Here is a 26,075-nt window from a genome sequence, read left to right as displayed (position 1 = left end):
TTATGTATGTATTTTTATATGGCTTAGAAACCATACAATGCTTTTACAGTATTATTATTTTTTTGTTAAATCTGTTTATTATTATTTGTAAATTCAACAATAAAATAGGCACATCTTTACAATCAGAATGGCTCTTCAGTTATTCACGGATATTATTACATCAGCATCGTGATTCATCGAGGGCGTGATGACAATACAATTAAAGTAGTGCTTGAACAGGGTACAATCGCCCAGGTGTGACTTCCGATTAGGAAGCAGGAGTTAACGCTTCACCCCTCTGCAAGAGAAGGGACAAACTTTGCATATCCATCCCAACCCCAAAAGATAAACATGTGCAATAGAATAGCCCTGGGCGTAGTGTGCGTAGTGGGGATTCGCGGAGCTACGCGAAGTGGGCGAGAAACTACGCCCACCTCCGCACTCCGCGTAGCCCCACTACGCAAACACCACTGGCCGCCAGCCCCGCCACCCGCCTCCCTCCCGCCCTCCCTAAATACTTTCAATTAAAGGAGTAAAATAAGGGGGGCGTGGCTAGCAGCCGATGATGGCGGCAGCAACCTAGAGAGGCTCCCGTAGCGAGGCGGCTTCCCGCATCAATCCGCATGCCTATCCGCTCACTGCTCAGTCCGAAGAGGGTGTCCTGGGTGCGGTGACCGAACGGCGCCGGCACAGAAAATTTGGGAGCGCTTGGACCCCAGTATCGGGGCGAAACTTCATCTACATCCCTCGTGGAAGACAGGCCTGGTGACACGAGGCGAGCATCGGTGTCGAGTGAATCCTGAGGCCGGGCGGAAGTTCACCCTCCCCGGCGCAGCTATCCGGAAGTAGCCGACGACGCCACTGCCCGACATTCCTGGCTGGTGATCCTCCCCGCCGCACGCTCCATCCTTCACGCTGTGTACCCAGTGACGCTAGGCAGCTGTGCCCCTTGGCTGCGCTCGACACAAGCCGGAGGACCTGTGCAGCACCAGTCGCCATTTTGCTTGACCTAGCCGAAGCCGCCACAGCCCCGCGGCAATCGGCGGCACTCTACCAGCGTCAGCGATCTCTGGCCCGCACCCATTCTGGGCCCCCCTGCATACCCTTCCCCCCCGCGGAAAGCTACGGACCTCCGGCCCGCTCCATTATAAACCTTGTCTCACTGGACAGAAATGGCGGGGAAGGGACAGCGGCAGACCGCTGCTCAGGCGAAGCTAGGGAAATATGCCTACGACAACCAGTCGTCCACCCAGCCTGAGCAGCGCGGATCGCTGGGGAAGGGCGCTGACAACGACGGTGCTAAAAAAGCCACGCTGGACGATGTACTACGAGCGCTGGAGCAGGTACAGGCCACGGTGGGCTCGACCGCGGCGGAGGTTACCCTTATCAGAGCTGACCTCCAGAAAATGGGCGAAAGAGTGAAGCAGGTGGAGGTGGTGACTAAATCTTTAATAGAAGACGTCTCCGACCTACAAGTGGCAATGGAGAGGCTGCAGGCGGACAATAAACTTCTGAAAAGTAAGCTGGATGACCAGGAGGGGCGTTCCAGACGCAACAACGTCCGTATCTTGGGGGTTCCGGAGTCTGAAACAAAGGGGGCCATGGACCTATACGTTGAAGACCTTATAAAGTCTAAGCTGGCCCCGAAGGGACTGTCCAACTTTTTTACAGTGGAGCGGGCCCACCGGGTCCCGGGAGGGACGCCTACTCCGGGGGCCGCCCCACGCCCCATCCTGGCGAGACTCTTCAACTTCAGAGACCGTGATGCGGTCCTCCAAGCAGCCAGGGTGGCACCACCCATCCAAATCCAGAATTCACGGATTTCGTTCTTTCCTGACTACACGGCGGAAGTCACCCGTAAGAGGAGAACATTCCTCGAAGTTAAGAAGTCACTTCGCGACCAAGACCTGCCGTACTCCATGCTATTTCCGGCCCGGCTGAGAGTGGTGGCGGACAAGAAGGTCTGGTTTTTTGACTCGGCGGAGAATGCCAGGGAATGGCTGGATGGCTGGCGCACTGTGGACCGCACCTCCAACCGTCGACGCAACAGGTCGGGAGGGGAGAGCCGGCGGGGCTCACGTTCTCCAACCAGGAACAGCGAGAATGGATCACCGTCGCAGGACCACTTGGGAGCTGCTGGAGGCAAATGATATGACCACGGGGGACTAACGAGTTACGCCTGAACTTTACTCCCCTTCTGATTCTTCACCGAGTCGTTCATGGACGCTGGCCCGGACGACCCGAGGACTGCAAAGGGACCGCCTGCTTTGGGGGACACTCTCCCCTGACGCGCAAGTACTCTGTTTCTGACATGGGATAAGCGCTCTGCTAAGTTGGGGTGGCGGGCAGTTCTGAGTCCGTTTGGCAGGGAGGCAGGGTGGGGGGAGTTGGGGGGGGGAATTGTTTGGTTTTGCGGGAGATTCATGTTATCGATCACACAACGTAGAATGTACTGTGCTATTCACTGGAACAATGCTGGGGGGGTGGGGCCTGTACTGATGGTTTCTGTCTCTAAGTTTCGATGGTGGTGGATGCACAACCTAACGTGATGCAGGCGGGAGAGACGCGATTGGGCGGCTCCTCCCTCAGGCTTCTGGCATGGAATGTGCGCGGTCTGGGTGATAGAGTGAAGCGCGGCCTTGTTCTGTCAGAGGTTAAGCGTCATAAACCTGACCTCATACTCCTTCAAGAGACCCATCTAATGGGTAATGCCACTAAGGCCCTGGACAGACGAGGGTATACAATGTTGACCCACTCAGAATTCTCTGCTGGGTCCCGGGGCACGGGTATTCTGCTCAGAAAATCCTCCACTTTTATCACCCTTGGCACAAAAACTGATACGCAGGGCTGTTTTGCGGCAGTGATTGGTCAATGGGAAGGGCGCCCCCTGACTATAGTATCAGTATACATCCCGCCGTCCCTACACTCAGTGATGCTGCCTGCCCTGGGCGGATTCTTGCTATCCCTCCCTGAGGGAGACACCCTGCTTGGCGGGGACTTCAATGCCCCTGCTGACCCGCAACTCGACAGGTTCCCAGCGACCACTCTCCCCAGGGGTCCCTCCAGATTTCAGCGCTTCCTTGAGGCACTGGGGCTGATAGACATATGGCGACACGTCCACCCAACATTGCGACAGTACACCTTCCACTCCACCGTCCATAATAGCCTGTCCCGCATCGACCACTTCCTGGCGTTGGGGGATGGGTTACAACGCGTCGAAGAGGTGCTCATTCACCCTAGGGGCATCTCGGATCACTCCCCACTAACTCTCACCATTACCTCACAAACACGCACACGCCACCGCGTCTTTCCGATGCACGCCTCTTATCTTAAGGTCCCTACGGTCAGGAAGGCACTACAGACTGCCACGACACATTACTTCATGGAGAATGAGCCTACCGCAGCCTTGGCTGAGGTGCTATGGGAGGCCTATAAGACCGTCCTGAGGGGGCAAGCCATAAGCTCCATAACATCACATAGGCGAGAACAGGCGGCTGAACACTCGGCGCTCGAGCTCCGACTGCGCGAAGCAACTGCCGCACACGAAGCAGACCCCACTGATGGCACATTGCATGCGCTCATGCTGGCCCAGCGCCTATATACAGACCACGCTCGGCACATTACACAAGGTCACATCACTGACACACAAAATCGAATATATGATATGGGGGACAAGGCAGGGAAAATGTTGGCTTGGCTCGACAAGAGAGGGGGTAGCGTCAAGGGGATCCAACAGGTTAAGGACGAAAAGGGAATTATCCAAACTGACCCAGCTCGGATAGTGGAGGCATTGGCTGCCCACTTTGAGAAAGTCTACACCCCGGAACGGGACGTCACTGCGATTGCGGCCCAAAGCGCACTGTATGATTTGACCATCCCGGCGCTGTTGCCGGAGGCGGCAGCTGAGCTTGAGGCGCCCTTTACTGCTGACGAACTACGGATCGCCATTGGGGCCCTCCATACGGGCAAAGCGCTTGGACCGAACGGTATCCCAATTGAATGGTTTCAAGACCGCACTGCTGTTCTTAGCCCATACTTGCTCCGAATGTACGAGGAATGTCGTGCTACGGGGGTGCTCCCGCTGGACCAACGAACGGCCACGATCGTGGCTATTCCTAAGCCTGGTAAGCCCCCGGAGGAATGCTCCTCATACCGCCCTATATCCTTACTTAACGCGGAAAGCAAAATACTAGCGAAACTTCTGGCAAATCGTCTCATGCCCCACCTATCTGACCTTATACACCCGGACCAGTCGGGGTTCATGCCCCACAGGAACACCTCACTCAATCTACGACGGGTGCATGGGGTGTTGGCTAAAACGGATGAAATCGGCGAACCCGCGGCCATCTTGGCACTTGATGCAAAGATGGCCTTTGACATGGTGGAGTGGGCGTATCTCTTTGAGGTTCTCCAATACATGGGTTTTGGTCCTGTCTTCATCTCATGGATCAAACTGCTATACACCATGCCGGTAGCACATGTGGTGGCGAATGGCCACATTTCGCACTCCTTTCCGCTCAGGCGCGGCACCCGACAAGGTTGCCCTCTTTCCCCCCTGCTGTTTGCGCTGTCGCTAGAGCCCTTGGCGATCCGCATTAGGACCACCCCCTTGCTTCAAGGGATTCAATGGAGAGAGGGCTGGGAGGACCGCATATCGCTCTATGCGGATGATATGCTGGTCTACCTGACGGATCCTGAACACGGCATTCCGGCTCTCTTGCACATTTGCAATGCCCACGGAGAGGTGTCTGGCTACACCATCAATTGGAATAAATCCGAATTATATGCCCTGACGGGCAGCCCACCAACGGTTGGTTCCAACTGCCCTCTGCGACTGGCTGGTTCATCATTTAAATATCTTGGTATTCACGTCACGGGTGACCCGGCGGAATACGAAAGACTGAACCTAGCGCCACCACTGGACCGCCTCAGGCGAGATGCGAGCTTCTGGGCAGGATTACCGCTGACGATGCTGGGGAAGGCAGCCCTCTTCAAGATGAAATCCCTGCCCCGCTTTCTATATATTCTGGACAATACCCCCTTTGCTGTGCCCCCTAGGTACTTCAAGAGGGTAGCGGCGGTGGTCTCCGGCCTGCTATGGAGTAACCGCCCGGCGCGGATTGCGCACGCCAAGCTTTGGTACGAGGGTGGCATCGCACTTCCTAACCTCCACCTTTACTATTGGGCGGCCCAGCTTAGGCCGATCAATCAATGGTTGCACGCATCGCAATCGGACCCAGCATTCCAGGCGGACCGGGCCCAGTTGGGGGCTGGTACCCTGCTGGCCCCGCTTTACGATAAACGAAAACTCAGGTCACTGAAGGGGCCCACGAAGATCACGGTGGCCACCTGGCATGCAGCCACCGCTGCGCTGGGATGGAAAGATACTATCACCAAGCTCACCCCACTCTGGGACTCGCGTGTCCTGGGCAACCTTCGGACCAGCAAGGGGTTCTCCCATTGGCATTTCAACGGTTGGGTACATGTGGGAACGTGGGGCTGTCATTACGTTTGACCGCCTGAAGGAACTCTACGACATGGGGCCACATGAAACCTACCGATATGTCCAAGTTCGCCATGCTCTGCTGGCGGTTATTCCGGTGGGGTCAACTCTCCCCGAGTCGTCCCCGCTAGAGGATCGCCTTTTGACCGACTACATGGTGGAAAAGGCCACCTCCCTCACCTACCGAAAACTCCTTAACAATTCCCCAGACCCGCTAGTGCCTCTTAAGGGTAAATGGGAGCAAGACGTGGGGGAATTGGATGAACATGAATGGAATGAGGCACTAGCATCCCCTAAGGAAGCGGGCATATCCTCTAGAATGAGACTCATCCAACTCAAGGTTTTGCACAGAACATATTACACCAGGACATTGCTTCACCGCATACAGCGAGCCCCTGACCCCTTCTGCTTACGGGGCTGCGGGGAGGAGGGCACACTCTTCCACACACTCTGGGACTGCTCCCTTATACAAACCTATTGGCGTCAGGTCATGCGCACCATATCACAAGTGCTGGAGGTCTCAGTGCTCCCAGACCCTCGTCGCTGCCTTCTTAATGTGTGGGAGCCAACTGACTTGTCCCGGCATGGCCGCCTCTGGGTAACGCTAGGAATGATGATGGCTAAGAGGGATATCGCGCAGCGCTGGGGGGTGGCGGACCTACCGAAGGCCTCACAATGGTGTGTCAATATGGACAGGGCCATGGTCACAGAACGGGCAGTGTATTTGAACAGGGGGTGTCCGGCCAAGTGGAACAAAGTTTGGTCCCCATGGAACATTTACCGAGGTGAAATTTGCGAGCCACTTCCTGAAGGTGACACACTAGAGTCAGACGAAGAAGAATGAATGTGCGGGACGGGCTTAGTGATGGAGGGGGGCGACACCGGGAGAGGGCGGGATACCGGAGGGGAAGGCTCACACTGTACCTAACAAGACGTGCAAAGTGCTGATGGCTCGGACTCAGAAGTACGCTTCCACCTAACTGGCATTAAGTTTCCTGTATCGATGGCTATGTGATTTCCCGAAGTTTTGACTGTTCTTTTTTAGGTGCAAAACAGAAAACGAAAACCTCTTAATTCAGCATGGACCATGCGCAATTTTTCTTCACAATTTCTTTCTGGATCATTACCTTCACGTCCTCACGACCGCAGGTGCAATTGTATTGTGATAGTGAATATTTAATTTGCCTAACGCCTCCATAGCGGCCGGCCCGGTTGGGTTGTAGGCGACAAGCTGTGTAATAACTGTGAAGGCTCAATAAAGGTTTTCAAAAAAAAAAAAAAAAAAAAAAGGAGTAAAATAATTACGACGCACTTACCTTGCCCGCCACTGCCCGCCGCGTCCCCGGGGCTCGCCCAGGGACGCGGCGGGCAGCGGCGGGCAAGGTAAGTGCGTTTTAATTATTTTACTCCTTTAATTGAAAGTATTTAGGGAGGGCGGGAGGGAGGCGGGTGGCGGCCAGCTACGCTCCGTCTGCGGAGCGTGCGTAGTGCCGCCTGGCTACGACCGCTCCGCAAAATGCGGAGTAGGCGGCACTACGCACACTCCGTGCACGGAGCGTAGCTGGCCGCCCACCCCTACAATAGAACAAAACAGCTAACTATGACACTGTCACCAAATCACATTACCGTTTGCCCCGATTCTCGACCCTTCCAGCCCAATCCCCCCCCTCCACTGTTCCCATCCATTTGACTCTCGCGGCTCCACGCCCAAATGTAGCCTCGCCGCTGCGTCGCGCGGTGCACCAGAGGATTTGTCCGATGTGGCGCTCTCAGTGCCCCGCCCCTCTCGCCTGTTGCGTCAGCTTAGTGCCCCGCCGTCTCCTCCTCCTGCAGTGTGTTTAACATGTGTTCCCATCTCTCTGCGATGGGCTTCTTACGGAGACCCATAGTTTCCTCCCTCCGGATGGCTGTCCATTCCGCTCAAGCCCATGACGAGAGAGACAGGACCCACTCTCTAGTGCTGGGTGGGTCCCTCGCCTTCCATCTCCTGGTGAGGAGTCGTACTGCCGTCACCATCCCCAGGTCGAGGAATCTGGATGACGCTTTGTCCTTAGGTGGCCTTTTGAAATGGTGTAGAAGATACTCAGGCCAATCGCAAGGGATGATGCGGCCGGTGCTCCGTGTAAGTAGTGTGTGAATGTCCCTCCAGTATGTGCCGAGGCCCAGACAGCACCACAGGATGTATAGGAGATCTGCATTCACTTCCCCGCATCTGGGGCAAGAGGCGTCCGCCCTGTGAAAGTATTTATTTATTAAGTCAGGGGTTAGGTAGGCCCTATGTACTATGTATACTTGAATTTGGAGGAACCTCATATTTCTGGTTATGCGGACCGGGCTTTTTAGGACCCTGTCCCATTCTCTGTCTGCTAACGGTCGCCCCATATCTCTCTCCCATTTCACCCATAACGGGGTTAGGTCCTGCTCTGTATGTGTCCATAGCGATGCAGCGAACCATTTGACTAAATGGCTGCCTCTGCCCATAACGTGTAGGTACTGTACCGTCAGATGCTGTGCCGGCTCTTCCGCAACATCGCCCTATTTAGCTGCCATATGCACCGTTAGGGACCTGTGTATTAGGAAACCCCCTGGGGAAAGCCCAGCGTCTGCGACTAGAGTCTCATAGGGTATCAATGCTCCATCCTGATACAGGTCGCTCAGCGACTGGACATCCACCTCATGCTTTACAGTATCATTTTATAATATTGTTCTTGCTGTACGCATTATACTTTGCATCCTGCATTACGATTGTAGCAGTTCATTTCTTTTGCATGAGAAAGAAGACTGTTCAATAAATCCTTTTATTGAAAACGCCTGTATCTCTATTTCTCTGCAACTCTGTTGAAACGCAGCATGCACGCTTGACTGAGTGAAATTCTTATCTATTCTTATCTAAAAGTGGCTTAACGCTAATTTGTAAATATGGAGAGGCATATCGCCACCAGAACATTGCTAAAAATGTTTTTTTGGTGGCCATATCTCCTTGTAAATACACCCCATTGCCTTCCTAACTATGAAGTATAAGCGCTCCGAGCCGAAGTCCATTATTTTTTTTCGCAGAATTAAGGATGAAATATGGGCATTGTGAACAACATTACTCAGCTTTCCAAAAGCCTGGTTCTACACTAACTTCTGTTTAACCAGACAAAGTTGCTGCAGAACATGGAAAACATTCTACTGCTAAAATGCATCCACAAAAAGATAAAGACCACTGACAACATTCAAAACCTCAGCCACTGTGGCATCAATAGCTGCCATTTTTCTGTGGTCCATGTGTGATGTGCTGCTCCAGTCAGGGTTTTTTTCTCTGAATCCTGGGACTTCTAGTCCTGTTTTATATGGAATAAACAATACTACAAGTCACAGGATGTTAAAAAGAACTCCTGGACTGGAGCAGCACATCACAGATGGACTTGGGAAACCTAAAGGGCTGGGCAACTGGTAAAAATTACCCTTTCTTACCTGAAATAGTGACCCAAGATTCACAGTAAATAGCCTTCATTTTACAGTGTTTAAGTACGGGTTCTGCACACTTCAATATGAAAATCAAAAATATAGAAAGAAAATCTAATACTGTCTAACTGGTCTTACTTTTTTAGGTCGAGCCTAGGAAGCATGCATGCCCTGTCTTAGAGTCATGCTGTATTCACTCTATGGGCTTCGAACACGCCCAGCACTTTTCATTAGTAGTTTGGTCTGCCTTTCGAAATTCCTGGGGTGCCGTTGGTGAATAGTTAACATTTGTCATGCCTTTTGGCTGTTTTGTTCCTGCCCTGGAGACTGCCCCTGCGACATGGATCCTTTCGCTATGTCCCATATGTTTAGTTTCTGCGCACTCCTTTTTTATTAGCCTTTGTTGCAATTGCTTGCTAACTCCATTTACACGTGGCCTTGGCCTCTTCATCTCTATCCTTCTCCATAATGTGCCCGGCCCTCATTCGCCCCTTCCTTCACTTTTCTCTTATGCCTGCCCTGTTCCTCTGTGTTCATCCGAGCCTTTTCTACTCTTGCTGCTCTCCCTTTCTCTCGCCGGGCAGCGAGGAAGAAAATGGACTTCTAGGTATTGCTGCTGCTAGCAGACCCAATCCCTTGTGGTCAAGCCCATCTTCTCCCTGGGGAAGTTCAGTTCCATCCACAGGCTCCACCCCGGCCCCTAACTGGCTCTCACAGCCTTTCTCCTCTTCGTGTCTTCGTACTCGTTCTCCCCAACCCTCAATTTCTTGATGCACCAGTTAATTCACACTTTTAATTTCGAAGTGCCTTATTGACCATGTTGTTGGTGCTTTGCTTGCAACAGTCTTCCTTATAGATTTATTAGTAGCTGATGTTGTGATGAATGCCTCTTCTTTCACCTCAGCAACATTTTCATGCCCTTCCCCACACACTAAGATTCCTTGCTCCATCCTCCTCTTCCTTGGCCCTCCTCTGTCCCTCCCATCCTCTGATTCTTCCTGCCTTCTGTGTCACATCCCCCTTCTGTTGTCCCTCCCTCCTCCCATCCAGTAATCCTGCTGTCCTCCATGGCCTCACCTCTCTTCCTCTGCCCCTCCTCTCTCCCCTATGCCTCTTAAACTGGGCCATGCTGGCACCTGTCTGGCCCAGGCTGCGGGTGTCCCTCTGCCAGCTGCCACAGCCTGGCCTCTTCCTTCGCTCAAACCTACGGCAGAGCAACGTAGCTGACAGCGTCCGTGGAAGGATCAGCTTCGGCGTGAGGTACTACCCATCTATAAAGTGTGGTCAGACTGTGAGTGACCAGTCTGTACTAGAGTCTCAGTGTAATGTGTAATTGAGTAGTCTGTTGGTGTGTCTTTATCTGAACACCCTGCTCTAAACTTGAACCCTGCAACTCTCTCTTCTCTTATCTATAACTGGAGTTTTGTGCCCCTTTTTTCAGGTTATCTCAGGGGGCGTGCTCGTGTCTTCTCCCTTATGATTGTATCCCCCATGTGAGTGAATTGGTGTGTAATGGAGCTTGCAGTTATATCTATGCTTGACTGTGTGCGTTTGGTAGACGTAACCTTGCACGTTTCTGGACATCCCTCCTCGAGTTTCTCATTGTGACCATTTGATCGATGGAAGTGCATTTGCATTAGGTTGTTTGTATGCTTTCTAAGGTGATGTTGTGGTGGATGAGTGAATTTTTAACCCTTAGTAAACCCATTATGTAACAGTGATTTTGTTTTTATGACTGGTGCAGCAGGGAGTAGAGCAGGCAGTGTGGGCTTTGAGTACAATATTTACTTGTTTTCCCGGGGTTTCTCCGAACTGGATATGAGTGCAAGGCGCTTGGAAGGCTGTTGCCCCCCAGTTCCAGTTCTCTTTCACTACAGCCCTGCATGTCGCTGGTGAGGTTGAAACATGTTCCTTTTACTGGCCCTTGAATTTAACTTTCTGCAGCCTGGGGTTAGAAGGGCACATGTTGCTTGCAGAGGTGACCACATCTGGTTATTGTGAATGTATAAACTGTCAGTGTCAGTGGGTGTGGCAGAGGGACAGGGGTGGAAGGTGGCCAACAAGGCCGACATTTTATCCCCGGGTGCTAAATATTTCAGCAATTGGACCAGCAGTGACAGAGCATTTGAAGCCTATGTGTTAGCAAGCTGGAGCTGAACTGCGACTTTTTGGTGTGTGTTCAGGCCCCAGCAGGTGAGTGGAACACTCTTAAAAGTGGAATCATTTTTAGGTCTCGTCTAGCGTTGCAGCGCGCAGCGCTGCTCATGCAGCGAGATTTATTGGGGTAAAAGTCTTTTTTGGAGAAGGACTTCTGATCCCGCCCATGGTTTCTATTGGGCAAGGTCGATATTTATTTAAAACCCTGTCTTGCCATTGCTCTGCAGGGTTTTTGGTTACCGCCCTGTGGCTTTTCTGTGCACGCCCTTGGTACACCGAGTCTATGGCATCTCTGAGTTTTATGATTCTTCTCTTATCTGATGGGGCGTGTCAAAGAAAGGTTCAGGGAGACTTTAGCACGGCATTTGCTTTCCAGGCAATCACGCTGCCTTCATGCCTGCAGCACGCACCACTGTGGTTCTCTGATTGGGCCGTGGACTCAGCAGCAGACACCCAACCCAACCCGGCCGGGCTCTCCTTCCCAGCGTCTGCCGGGAGGAGGGGGCGACTCACAACCCTGGTCTATATTCCCGCCAAGACGCATGCATTGGAAATCCAGGGCCGTCATTTTATTTATTTAATAAGGGCCCTGGGACCATGAAAAATGCCTCTGCAGTCCAGGGCATGTGAAACTAATTTGTCACCCCAAAATTTACCGCCGCTGGCCTGGACTGAGCGCATTATTTAAATCACCCCTGTGGTGCTGTGCGTGGGTGTCTGCACCCTACTGAAGACCGGAATTAAAAGCTGCCCCTGAGATCACTGCCGCCGGCCCAGGAGCCTCGGGAACTCTGTACTCATTACCACAGCTGGCCAGAGTCAAGCGCAACCAATTTGCTCCCCCTGCAATCACCGCCGCCGGCCCAGGTGCCTAGGGATATCTATGCTCATCGCCGCTGCAAGCCCAAGTCCGTTGAGGGCGGGAGGGGCTTCCTCGCTCCTCACCCGTACTGCGTCAGCAAAGACCCAGTGCCCTGGGGCCTGAGGAACCTTGCACCGGTGACCGGGTTGCAGGTAACGCTTCATTGCTACCAGGTCACTGCAAGTGGGCGGGTTGCGGGCCGGCCAGTTCCCGTGAGCTTACTTTGAATGGCTGGATTGTTGACCTGGGAACCTTGTTTCTTGTTCTTGCAGCATAGCAGATGTTTTTCTTTCACCAAAAGCAAATTTTTGCTCATATCTCAGCTTGCAAGTTAATTTGCGTGAGAAATAAAAAAAAAATCGACATCTATTTTATTTTTAAATATCCAGTAACCCGAGATTAGCCGTTTTCCACAAACTGAGAAAATACATTACAAAACACTTTCAGGCAGCGCTCGGTGGATTAGTACAATGGGTTTCTTATGTCACCCGCTCTCTTTCAGTTCTTTTTCAAAGAAAACACGTAGGCGCGGACACCAACGTTCATCATTGTAATTATACTATTTATGAAGTGCCAACATGCTTACAGGCTACTGACAGCGAGCAGCCCAATCCTCTTTTACCAAGAAACTAGGGGAAATTATATAGCGTACTGAAGTTATTTATACAGCACTTTACAGAACAAATAATGGGACAGGCATGTAAGGTACTTAAAATGCAGATATGGCGTAACGGCCGGGGTTTCCCACTTTGGAGCTGGGGAACCTGGTTCGAGTCTCTGCAGGCACTCTCAACATCCTGTAATTCAGGGCAAATCACTTAATCTCCCAGTGCCTGACAGAAAACAAAGCACTGCGCACTGCGAGTAAAAGCTGATCTTGTGAGCACAGACGAGAGACACCAACATTTACCGTTAATAACACGCTGATTCACTTTTTATCAAGATTTAAACAAATATGACTTTTCAGGGGGAGGGAAGCCCACACGCAAATAATTTAGTAGCGCTTGTGTAAATTCTATATAAGGCGCTTTTCAAGCGCCTAGAAACAGATCAGGCAGAGTGTTGAGGACTCTTGGACAACATTGTGTCCTCCGCCCCCCATGTCCCACTTACACTGGGTCAACGAGCAGCGCTGTGAAGGGTCTGACCAGTGGCATAATGCAAAGCGATGTAATAATAACAAGCATTTACAATGCAATGGGTCTTGCAATGACATTGTTTTGAGCTATTGGCATTGGAAATGTTATTGGTTTTTTTTCCCTTCGTGAAGCATTAATCAAGTAATGATGTTGTAAATGACAATGTCTTTTAACCCCTGTTGACCCACGCAAAGCTCTTCAGCAGTCCATATAATTATGTATTGCATGTTAAACTAAATTGACGTTCTTGTTACCTGAAAGCCAGCTATAAAGATCTTAAATAGTCACCTGACCAACAGAATTGCCTTCTCTCAATAGCAAATAGAGTTCAGTTACACAGACAAAATGCAGCCTAAATCCAAGTAAAATTATATAACGTTTCCATATGATGGCCACCTCTAGATTGATGTATCGGTACAGCGCGTACCGTTACAACGCGTACCTTTACGACGCAGGTTTACCAACGCAAGTCATTACAACGACTTGCGTTGGGGAGCACTGGATAGTGAATAGTTTAATTTACTATTCCAACTCCAGTCCCCGTGGATAGCAGGGAAGGTGTTGGATAGTAAATTAAACTATCCCCTATCCTAGAGCGCCCTCCAGCGAAAGTCGTTGTAACGACTTTCGTTGTAAATCCTGCGTTGTAACGGTACCGCATTGTAACGGTTCCATTGTAAAGGATGTTTCCCCCCTAGATTTAGTGTGTATGGAGGACTGACTTTAGGCAACGTCATTGTAAATTATGCACATATTCTCATCAGTAAACAAAAATGGTGTTAAATGGTTACAGAAAGTCTAGGTTTAATGCGGTATCAATGTATCACAAACAAGCATAATACATTACCACACAGTTCCAGAAGAGCGGACAAAGTTAGGCCTACACTGCTCACAAGTATAATCAAGATTTAAAGCCTGCTCCCCCACAACACCAATAGAGACTGTTATTTGTAAACAAAGCAATACACCAACAACACTCAGTTTAAAACAACAAGTATTTAGCACTGCTGTTCCATAACGTTAAGCGCTGCCAAAGCCAGTAGGTTTTTGCCTGTCACTTATAGTGCCTTGATATTTCCATCCATGCTCTTACATCCATGCAGTTAATTATATTTGTTTGTCATAAAATTAAAATTGCCTCGCTGCGTCTATTTGCCTTACCAAAGTGCATGAATGCTGACTTTGTAAAATGAGAATAATTGTACAATCTGTACCAAGCTATTTATACATCATCAAGAAATACTTTATTCGGTTCAATTTTCAAAACCATAAAAGTACAAGACACACATAAAAAATGGTCCAGGGATCACAATACATCATTAAAAAAAGTTACATTTAACAGTAAAAAAGAGGCAAGCATTAATAAATACATTACAGAATAAAAAAACAGATTCAGTTATACAATAGGCAATATTAGTAATGGGTATTTTACATCCAATTAATTCTTTTTACCCAGTCTCACTGCAATGGTGAAAAATTTGGCCACGTTATAAATTTCCCAGATATCAGTTAACATCTGAAGATATAATAAAGCTGGTTTAACCTGCCTAAACCCTCTCCCCTTTAACAGGGGGATAATTAATTTTTTTCTAATGTCTTTAAAGTGGGTACAAAAGAACAGGTAATGGGCAGTGTCCATAATTGAGTAGCCATCACAATTACATATGCCAAGTTCTGAGTCCCTGGTTCAGCCAGGGCGGCCGGAAATTAACAAATGGACTTTATTCAATCGGAACTTGGTAAGAAGGTACCTGTGGTTTGGATTGTTAACGACCTTCAAATAAAGTTCCGGTTCATGGTCTAAAGAGACAAGCATTTGATGAGACCTAACAGAGGGTTTGATCAGCTCCCTGTTTTCTCTGTCCATTCCACTATACAACAAAAAAGTTTTTTTGGCCCACTTCAAATCAGCCTTCATAAGGGCAGAAGGATTGTGGAACAATTCAGGCCTTCCCAGCTTAACACACAATTGTTCAACATATTTCAGCCAGGGGATCTTGTTCCAATGATCTAATTTTAGGCAGTCCTTCAGGATTTCATGGTTAACTTCAAGCTCTGGATTGAGCCACACAGATATCCATTTCAGAAGAGGAGCCATAGAAACTCGATCTTCCAAAAAATCCACCCCACATTCCTGGTGTACAATGAAACTTGCTGTGGATTTTGGCAAGGAAAGAATGGATTTTAAAAAGTTATCTTCGATCACTTGGAGAAATTTAACAGGCCTAAAGCCCCACAGGTCTGCGCCATACATAGCGATGGCTATACATTTATCAGCATACACTTTTAAGACTGCCTCTATGGGCTTCACTCCAAGTTTGCGTGAGAAACCGAGGACTGCAGATATGGAACGTGCCAAAACCTTTTTTTTCTCCAGCATTTGGGGATGCCATGTAGAACAATTGTCAAACACTACACCCAGACAAGGGAATCTGGAAACTCTTGATAACTTGTGGCCATTACAGTGTAAATATTTACAACAAGGGGTGGTGAGGGACAGAGTCTCTGACTTAAACATAATACTCTCACCCAGTCAAGAGATCAGGGCTAGATCCAACACCGTTTTTTAGCTCACTGCACCATCCCAGTTTCAGAACCTGGCTGTATGCAAATTAATCTGTTCCTGTCCCAGTGCATGATGGGAACAGGGCAAACCAAACTACAAAAGCCAATTCTTACACTGGGAAGGAAACAAGCTACCGGGGACCGGTTTCTGGCATTTCAGCCGTCTTCGGCCCGGCTTGCTTGAATCCTGATGGTGCAATGAGCAAGGGACTCACATCTGAGTATACCCTTCCACGCTTAGGGTGGACAAAAATATTTACAACAAGGGGTGGTGAGGGACAGAGTCTCTGAATTAAACAGAATACTCTCACCCAGTCAAGAGATCAGGGCTAGATCCAACACCGTTTTTTAGCTCACTGCACCATCCCAGTTTCAGAACCTGGCTGTATGCAAATTAGTCTGTTCCTGTCCCAGTGCATGATGGGAACAGGGCAAACCAAACTACAAAAGCCAATTCTTACACTGGGAAGGAAACAAGCTACCGGGGACCGGTTTCTGGCATTTCAGCCGTCTTCGGCCCGGCTTGCTTGAATCCTGATGGTGCAATGAGCAAGGGACTCACATCTGAGTATACCCTTCCACGCTTAGGGTGGACAAAAATATTTACAACAAGGGGTGGTGAGGGACAGAGTCTCTGAATTAAACAGAATACTCTCACCCAGTCAAGAGATCAGGGCTAGATCCAACACCGTTTTTTAGCTCACTGCACCATCCCAGTTTCAGAACCTGGCTGTATGCAAATTAGTCTGTTCCTGTCCCAGTGCATGATGGGAACAGGGCAAACCAAACTACAAAAGCCAATTCTTACACTGGGAAGGAAACAAGCTACCGGGGACCGGTTTCTGGCATTTCAGCCGTCTTCGGCCCGGCTTGCTTGAATCCTGATGGTGCAATGAGCAAGGGACTCACATCTGAGTATACCCTTCCACGCTTAGGGTGGACAAAAAATTTTACAACAAGGGGTGGTGAGGGACAGAGTCTCTGAATTAAACAGAATACTCTCACCCAGTCAAGAGATCAGGGCTAGATCCAACACCGTTTTTTAGCTCACTGCACCATCCCAGTTTCAGAACCTGGCTGTATGCAAATTAGTCTGTTCCTGTCCCAGTGCATGATGGGAACAGGGCAAACCAAACTACAAAAGCCAATTCTTACACTGGGAAGGAAACAAGCTACCGGGGACCGGTTTCTGGCATTTCAGCCGTCTTCGGCCCGGCTTGCTTGAATCCTGATGGTGCAATGAGCAAGGGACTCACATCTGAGTATACCTTCCACGCTTAGGGTGGACAAAAATATTTACAACAAGGGGTGGTGAGGGACAGAGTCTCTGAATTAAACAGAATACTCTCACCCAGTCAAGAGATCAGGGCTAGATCCAACACCGTTTTTTAGCTCACTGCACCATCCCAGTTTCAGAACCTGGCTGTATGCAAATTAGTCTGTTCCTGTCCCAGTGCATGATGGGAACAGGGCAAACCAAACTACAAAAGCCAATTCTTACACTGGGAAGGAAACAAGCTACCGGGGACCGGTTTCTGGCATTTCAGCCGTCTTCGGCCCGGCTTGCTTGAATCCTGATGGTGCAATGAGCAAGGGACTCACATCTGAGTATACCCTTCCACGCTTAGGGTGGACAAAAATATTTACAACAAGGGGTGGTGAGGGACAGAGTCTCTGAATTAAACAGAATACTCTCACCCAGTCAAGAGATCAGGGCTAGATCCAACACCGTTTTTTAGCTCACTGCACCATCCCAGTTTCAGAACCTGGCTGTATGCAAATTAGTCTGTTCCTGTCCCAGTGCATGATGGGAACAGGGCAAACCAAACTACAAAAGCCAATTCTTACACTGGGAAGGAAACAAGCTACCGAGGACCGGTTTCTGGCATTTCAGCCGTCTTCGGCCCGGCTTGCTTGAATCCTGATGGTGCAATGAGCAAGGGACTCACATCTGAGTATACCCCTCCACGCTTAGGGTGGACAAAAATATTTACAACAAGGGGTGGTGAGGGACAGAGTCTCTGAATTAAACAGAATACTCTCACCCAGTCAAGAGATCAGGGCTAGATCCAACACCGTTTTTTAGCTCACTGCACCATCCCAGTTTCAGAACCTGGCTGTATGCAAATTAGTCTGTTCCTGTCCCAGTGCATGATGGGAACAGGGCAAACCAAACTAAAAAAGCCAATTCTTACACTGGGAAGGAAACAAGCTACCGGGGACCGGTTTCTGGCATTTCAGCCGTCTTCGGCCCGGCTTGCTTGAATCCTGATGGTGCAATGAGCAAGGGACTCACATCTGAGTATACCCTTCCACGCTTAGGGTGGACAAAAATATTTACAACAAGGGGTGGTGAGGGACAGAGTCTCTGAATTAAACAGAATACTCTCACCCAGTCAAGAGATCAGGGCTAGATCCAACAACGTTTTTTAGCTCACTGCACCATCCCAGTTTCAGAACCTGGCTGTATGCAAATTAGTCTGTTCCTGTCCCAGTGCATGATGGGAACAGGGCAAACCAAACTACAAAAGCCAATTCTTACACTGGGAAGGAAACAAGCTACCGGGGACCGGTTTCTGGCATTTCAGCCGTCTTCGGCCCGGCTTGCTTGAATCCTGATGGTGCAATAAATCATTACAGTGTAAAGTCATGACATTTTTTTTGGCCTTAGCATGGTGGCCTAACACCATTACATGGGATTTGCCAAAATTGATAATTAAATCCAGTTTTATCAAAAATTATAAAAAGAGTTCAACAGGCTTTGCAGACCCACTGCAGTTCTAGCAATAAGAGCAGCATCGTCTGCGTACAGTAATGCGGGCAATGTGTATTTCCCTGCCCTGGGTATGTCTTTGCATGCTGTGCCCAGTATTCCACCCAGATCGTTAATATATAGTGTGAAGAGCAGGGGAGCAAGAATGCAGCCCTGCCTTACGCCGTTGGTGATACTAATTTTCCCTGTGCAGTTCCCTTTTCTGTCATAACGGACAGTAGCGGTAAGGTCCTTATGAAGGTCAGCTAGGAAATACACAATATTTGGGTCAATACCTATATTAAGAAGCTGGCCCCACAACTTGGATCTGTTAACTCGGTCAAATGCCGAGGACAGTGTAGTCAAGCATTTGTAGTTCTGAGTAAAAATTTAGCAAACATTGTAGTATCTATAATGCAAAAAGTACAATGGTAAATGATTTAATTTATATAAAATACCGTAATACCCAGAAATTCTCTTTTGTGTTTATTGTGTGCTCCGAAAAAAACGCTTCCACATCCGACAAGTGCATAAAATGACTTGTCCTCAAAATGAATTGTATTAACAAGAAATATTGTGTTCATACCCTACAGAACCATTGTACTTTTTGCATTACGATACCCAGGTTCTGAGGGACACAGGGTCACCCCATTGTTTATTGAATATTGTAGTATCTATAGCAATAAAGAATTTTCTGATGATTCGGCTCGGATGATTCAGCAGGTCACCATGGTAATGTGTACCCGTTTAATGGATAGGATACACTACCCAGACATGGATCCACATCCCCAGCGATAAAGAAATAAAAAATGCCTTTTCTTTATGTTTTACATTAGAAAAACAAAAAAACAATGTAATTTACAATGTCAATAGCTCAAAATAATGCCAGTGCGAGAACTATTGCATTGTAAATGCTTGTTAATTATTCGTTGAATGTGCTCGTTCTTGAGATTCTTTTGCAACTGCTCTGGCCCAAATATAGTCCTATCTTTAAAAAAAGTGTTTTTGAGCTCCACTGTTATGGAGTTTAATCCATTGCTGCCTTGTTTTGGGGCTCTCTACTGCCGCAGCACCACACACTGGGCACCATTTGATATTGGTGAACTGGAACTTCCATGCGGAAAACTGAAAGGCCCAGAATGCAATGGGCATGAGCAATCACACCTGGTGTGGGGATTCTATGTATCTCTGGCAATGTAATTCCGAATTTATAAAGCAACTGCAAAGTATCAAGGAGCTTGTGAAGGAAACAACTTCAAAAGTAGCTTAAAGTAAATATCTCTTCCCTAAATCTCTATACATTTGTCTTTTATCCTTATAGCCTTACATTCTTGGTCCAAACAGGACCAAACAGTGGTCCTTCACCATCAATCAAAAGTTGTTGTGGGCTGTGTTATTAAGGTCGGTTGGAGCTTAGCATTAAAATATTGCTAAGAAGGGGTGCTCCTAAGAGAATATGTGAGTGGACCACAAATGCACATCCGCATGCTCATCACATCCCCTTCCTTGTACATCACACAACCACTTCCCCAGTGCAGTATCTCCTTTCCTTTCCACTACCCTTCCTTTCAAACTATTATCTTTCCCTCTCCACTAACCTCCTGTTCTATGCACTTCCCCCAGCCTATGCACTTGTCTCCCATCCACTGCCCTGTACCCACTCAATCTGCATGTTCCCACCCTAAGCAGTGCCTCTTCACTGTTCTGTGTTTCTCCCAGTGTATTATTTTCTTTGCTGTGTACTGTACTCCCCCATGCATGTGCCTTATAATCTCAGGTCAGCTGAGCACTAGTGCAGCACCACCACCTCAGCATCACTCAGCACCACCTGAGTATCATTCAGAATCACCTGAGCACCTCCACAGTACCACCTCAGCATCAGCACAACCCCATCTTGGCATCAACACAGCACCACCTCCTAATCATGCCCCACCACCAGTGCAGCACCCACCTCAGCACCAGCTCAGCACCACCGCAGCACCAGCCCAACACTACCTCAACATCAGCACATCACCATCTTAGCATCAGCACAGCACCACCTCTGCATCAGTGCACCATCAGCGTAGCTCCATCTCAGCACCAGCACAGCCCCACCTCAGAAGCAAATCAGCACCAATGCTGCATGACTTGGGCATCAGCCCACTACCTCAACATAGCACCAACTCAGCATCACTCAGCACCACCTGAGCACAAGTTCAGTACTACCTGAGCACCAATGCAGCACCACAACCTCAGCATAATTCAGCACCACTACAGCATGGCTCAGCAGCACCACAGCATCACTCAGCATCACCTCAGCATCAGCAGAAATTCCTCCTGAGCACAAACACAGCACCGCGACCGTACAGCACCAACTCAGCATCACTGAGATTGAGTGGGTACAGGGCAGTGGAAGGGGGACCACCTGAGCACATGCTCAGCATCACCTGAGCACCAGTGCAGCACCACCACCTCAGCATAACTCCACTACAGTATGACTCAGCACCACCACAGCATGACCCAGCACCACCTCAGCATCAGCACAGTTCCATCTGAGCACCACCTCAGCACAGCACCATCTCAGCATCAGCACACCACCTCCTCCTCATCAATGCGCCACCACCAGTGCAGCACCAACTCAGCATCAGCGGAGCACCAACGCTGCACCACCTCAGCACCAGTGCAGCCCCACCTTAGCCGCAACTCAGCACCAACGCAGCACCACTTCAGCATCAGTGCATCACTCAGCACCACCTAAGGCCCAGCACAGCACCACCTCAACATCAGCACAGCATCATCTCATTATCAGCTCAGCACCACTTCTGCATCAGTGCACCACCACCAGTGCAGCCCCACCTCAGCACGAGCTCATCACCAGCACAGCACCACCTCAGCACCAGTGCAGCACCATCTCAACAACTGCACAGCACCATCTCAGCATCAGCACAGCACCACCTCCACATCAGTGCAGCACCACTTCAGCATCAGCGCAGAACCACCTCAGCATCAGCGCAGCATCACCTTAGCACAGCACCATCTGAGCACCAGCACAGCACCACCACCGCAGCACCACACATAATTACATAATATATATATATCTACATAATAACACTCGGTGCAACATAACTAAACTCCACATGTTTACACTCAACACAACATAAAAAAGCCCCACATAAATGCACTCAATATCACATACGAGCAATCCACATAAATGCACTCCACATCATGACACTTTATTCCAATAAGTTTAATTTCACTCAATGCCACCATTGGCGGTCGGAGCAGGTAAGAGAAGTGGGGAAGTAGGGAGGTGGGGTGGGTCTGGGGGTGGTGGAAGTCGACAGTCTATACGATAGGTAATATTAAATAGAAAATAAATAAAACCATATGGCGAGTGCAAGGTAGGTGGTTTTATTTTTTTATTTAATATTACCTACCCCGTCATCTGTCGACTTGAACCACCATTGACTCCGCCCCACCAAGCCCCACCGCTCTTACTTGTACCGGATGCCACTGAATGCCACACAGTTACATGCCACACAATTAAACTCCACACATTTCAAATACACACCGTATAATTCCACACCAAACTACATATTTCAACAACACAACACAATTCCACAACACACCACACACCTTCAATACACACCACAAATTCCCACATCATGCCACAAAATTTGACAGGTCACCATATAATTCAACTCCCCAACATGCCACTACACAACACACAATACATTTCCACATAATGTACACCATAACTCAAACTCACACTCTAAATATTTCCAATACAGTTAATACCATTGAATTACTATCCGCATATTTCCAAAGCACACCATACCACATACTTTCACTAGACAACTCCCCACCACACCACACAATTCACAACAAACAATTCCAAAACAACACTTCTCCAACTTGCACTTCCACCAACTCTGTCATCTCTCTCCCACACACCCACTGCCCCTCTCATCTCTCCCTTTCACTGCCACTACCCTTCTCATCTTACAATTCCACTACACCCTCTCATCCCTCCCTCCTTCACACTACCTGTCTCCTTTCTATACTGCCTGCACACACATGCTACCTTTATGTACCACCTAGCACTATGCAAAAGCCCACCTCTTGCCCCCCACCCCCTAGGTGCCTCTCCTACTCGCCCCTCTCTCGTTCTCTCTCTCCTGTCAATTTCTCACACCTCTCTGTCGCTCTCTCATGCACTCTTCCCACCACGCTCATATTAGTTCACTTCCTGTTTTCAAGCATGATTTCTTTCCCTTGCCTTTTCAACATTTCGGTCCCTCAAACCCACGCTATTCTCCTCTTCTTAGGATGTGTTCTGTGTACACAGGAGCTCCCTCTTTTTGTGTCTGTGGCCTGTTCTCCCCTTCTTTCTCCCTTTCTTGTACACTCTTTCTGCTCCTATGTCTAGAGTGCGTTCACCACTTGATGCACAAACTACGTACCCCTCTCTATCTTCTTTTCTATCTATTCTGTGCCGCTCTCATCCCTATCTATTCACCATATCACATAATTCCACTACACAAATGCACTACACACCACACAATTCCACAACTAACAATTTCAATTCAACCCACATAATTCCACTCTAAACCACATACATTCACTCCACTCCAAACCAAAACACATATATAAAAAACATTGTCATTTACGAGACCTATTGCATTGCAAATGCTTGTTATCCCACGTTTCAGGTTTTTGCTTTTCTGCGTTATTGGGGCCTGAATGCATAAGTGCACCCTTTTGAGTAAAATGTACTTTGCATATCTGAAAAACAAGCGTTTCACTTGTAATACCTTGAAATTTACAAAAAGCAGCGGCGTACACTCTAGTGCACCTCAAAGAACCTGCTATCAAAAGATTCCTTGAGGACACATTTTATAATTCAATTGCTCAAAAATATGTTATTGCTAATATATATAATCTATAAGAAGAAGAAGAAAAAGGCAAAGGTGTCCTACAAATTAAAAAGAGAAACACAAATAAACAGAAAACAGGAAACCAAACCCTCCCATTATAGATGCTCATCATCTGCCAGATATAGGTATAGCTTTACATCTTAATCACAGCGAGAAGAGGAGGCACAAACCTGTGTCTCAAAATGGCTGCTGTGAGTGGTTAGACCGCCTGACTGGCGCGATGAGCTTTTATGGTGCTGAGTAAGAAGGTATGGGTCCTTTTATCGCACACGGTTGTCTGAAGAATGCTACAGGCCTCTCCTCTCCTGATAGCGTTGGGCAGCCTCCCAGGCCTATCTCTAGTGGAGCAGATATCACAGTGCGTTGGGCCTGCGGCCTAGCATTCGTTCGCAGGATAGCGAGCATTCCCTTCAATTGAACACTGGGCACTAAATTTAGACCTGTCTGCCTGGCAGCTTATGATGCAGTGGCACACATAATAGTTGCTCTGCTCAGACATGAGTGGTACACAGGATCCCTTCACCTCTAAAGCTTGCGGGTAAGGTCACCTCTAGATCCGAGAAACAACGGAGAATGTACAAATGACACACTACGGTAAAAATACATACCCTATCCTCTGCAAGCTCTCTGTGACTTTGGAGGGGGGATCACTACTATGCCATTTTGAAATTGACAATAGTGCACAGGCATCAATCCTAAAACCAACAAATGACGCACATCATCAAAGGACAACTGTTAACTCAAGATTCACAGGCATGAGAAGCAATAACTGACAGTGATGAATGGAAAGACATCAAAAGATTTTCCACTGTGCCATTCATCTGTCAGTACGGGCTGAGCTTAAGCCAAAAATAAAAACCCTTCGATGTCCCTTGTGTGGGTTTACTTCTGGCAATAAAAAACTGGAACAATGGTTTAATCTTATTTATCTCATGAGTTTTTTCTACAGCGCCAACGTGTTTCTTCTCAGACATTCCACACTTCTAAGCACTTTGAGACCCTATAGTACAAGGGCACAAAAATACTGGTGCACTTTCAGAAGACGCAGAGCGGGGTTGGAAACAAAGTGTACATCATACAATAAGACATTTAATGAATCAACAAGTTTTATTTGCTGTTCTTAAGCATGTGGTCAGGATATTCAATTGTGATTTGTCTCTGTCCTAAATCAATTCAAAATATAGCAAAACCCGTGTCAGCTGGGAGCAAAAAAAGTGAAAATGCAAGCATAGGCAGCAATGCAGAAGTGCCATCTTTATTAGGCTAGTTCGTATTTTGGTGGTCAGCATTTAAAAACACCGAGGCCCCTTCATCAGGCAGATTGTGGCCTGGAAACTAGCCACTTTAACTAGGTTTTAGCTCTTTCGAAAGTCTATTTAAAACATTTGTCAAAGTCCCCTCAAAGGTCGAAAGGTTCAACGTTCTGCTTAAGGTCTCTATCATGAAAGCCTGTCGAAGTATTGCTGTCCCCTTGTGTAAATTCTGTAATATGATCAGTGCACTCTTCCGGAAGCACCACGCTCAAGTTCCACAACTTTTCTAAAGGTTAGGATGCTGCTCGCCTTGTTAGTTTGTTGCCCCCATTTCTTAATTTGAGCTGGTGGTTTCCAGGACTTGGCACCGGCTCATGACAGTCTGCCACATGGTGGCACTGTCTGTTTAATTTAGAGATGAGTGCAACAACATTTGTTTATTAATACAGTACACATTAAAAATGACAAATACCTACCGCCCAATCGACCATTAGAGCTTTGAAGACCTGAATAGTCACACTTCTGGGAGCCTGGTGGTTAGTAGTTGGGTAAGTTCTGTCATTGGCAGCGATGTCAGGGGCAATGGGTGGAGGAAGCTGCAGTGGCCTCCTGACGAGGGCCCCGGCACTTATTGTGTTACAAATTAAGCACGGGTTGCCCCTGGCTTTCCGAGAGTCTTACCTGCCACCAGGGCCTCCACCGTGGCCATGTGCATGAGGGTGTTGTCGCTCACGGGCCACTCCTCGACGGAGAGCACCAGCTTCTCCAGGCCGCCCAGCTCCTTCAGCTCCCGGTGGATCTGCACACCTGAGCCGCAGATTTCCCAGCTGAAGTTCCGGTAGCCCAGCGCATCCCCGACCCCGGTGAGCAGCATGGCGGCCTTGAACTTGTCCATGCTTCCTCCTTTGTCTTCCGGCGGCGCGTGGAGCTCAGCTGTCCCCTTTGTGTCCGGCCGCTCCTGGACTTATACTGGCTATTGCTCGCAGCATGGGGGTGCTCTGTATAAGGCAAGGCCCGCCCCTCTGGGCTCTGCCACGGCCCCTCTTGTCTAAAACAACAGTCTAAACTTAGCCGCTCGCTCTCTATTCTCTTCCAAGTCCCTAATCCTGCTGGGGTGTACATTACTTCTGTGCGACATAGCCAGTGTTTCGCAGTGAAGGACTCCTACAGAGGAAACTGAATGATGCCGACAACACTTTAGAATCGAAAAAGCTTTGCCTACAAATGCAAGTTGTGTACTTAAAGAGAACATATGACACAGACGTGTGCTTCCTTTTATATTTACATCTTGCAGGGCATATGTAGGACATTGGTAAATCCAACTACGCAAAATGGAAACAAACATATGACCCCTTTACATCACCTATCACAAATGGCTGCAGCATTATATAACAGGCTGACTCAACCTTACATTTTGGATTGGCTTATACCAAAGCACCTACATTTATTTTGTGCCTCTCCTTTGCCACTGGCATAGCACTACCATGCATGCACCTTAG

General features: G+C 48.5%; 1 protein-coding gene across 2 annotated transcripts in view; it reads right to left on the bottom strand.

Annotated features, from left to right (window-relative positions):
* Positions 1-25,554, bottom strand: part of ADPRHL1 (ADP-ribosylhydrolase like 1) — a 555,702-nt gene extending 530,148 nt beyond the window's left edge. Inside the window, exon 1 of one of the 2 annotated variants that reach the window (XM_086934704.1) lies at positions 25,258-25,554. In XM_086934704.1, the coding sequence (XP_086790830.1) occupies positions 25,258-25,471 (214 nt within the window). In that variant the 5' untranslated portion in view covers positions 25,472-25,554. The remainder of the gene's footprint in view (positions 1-25,257) is intronic. The other variant, XM_086934705.1, reaches the window with a different exon arrangement.
* Positions 25,555-26,075: the final 521 nt, after the last annotated feature.

Source organism: Lissotriton vulgaris, chromosome 8, assembly GCF_964263255.1.
Source record: "Lissotriton vulgaris chromosome 8, aLisVul1.2, whole genome shotgun sequence".
NCBI lineage: Eukaryota > Metazoa > Chordata > Amphibia > Caudata > Salamandridae > Lissotriton > Lissotriton vulgaris.
The sequence above is the reverse complement of the archived record's forward strand: the minus strand, read 5'-3'. Positions and strand labels throughout refer to the sequence as shown.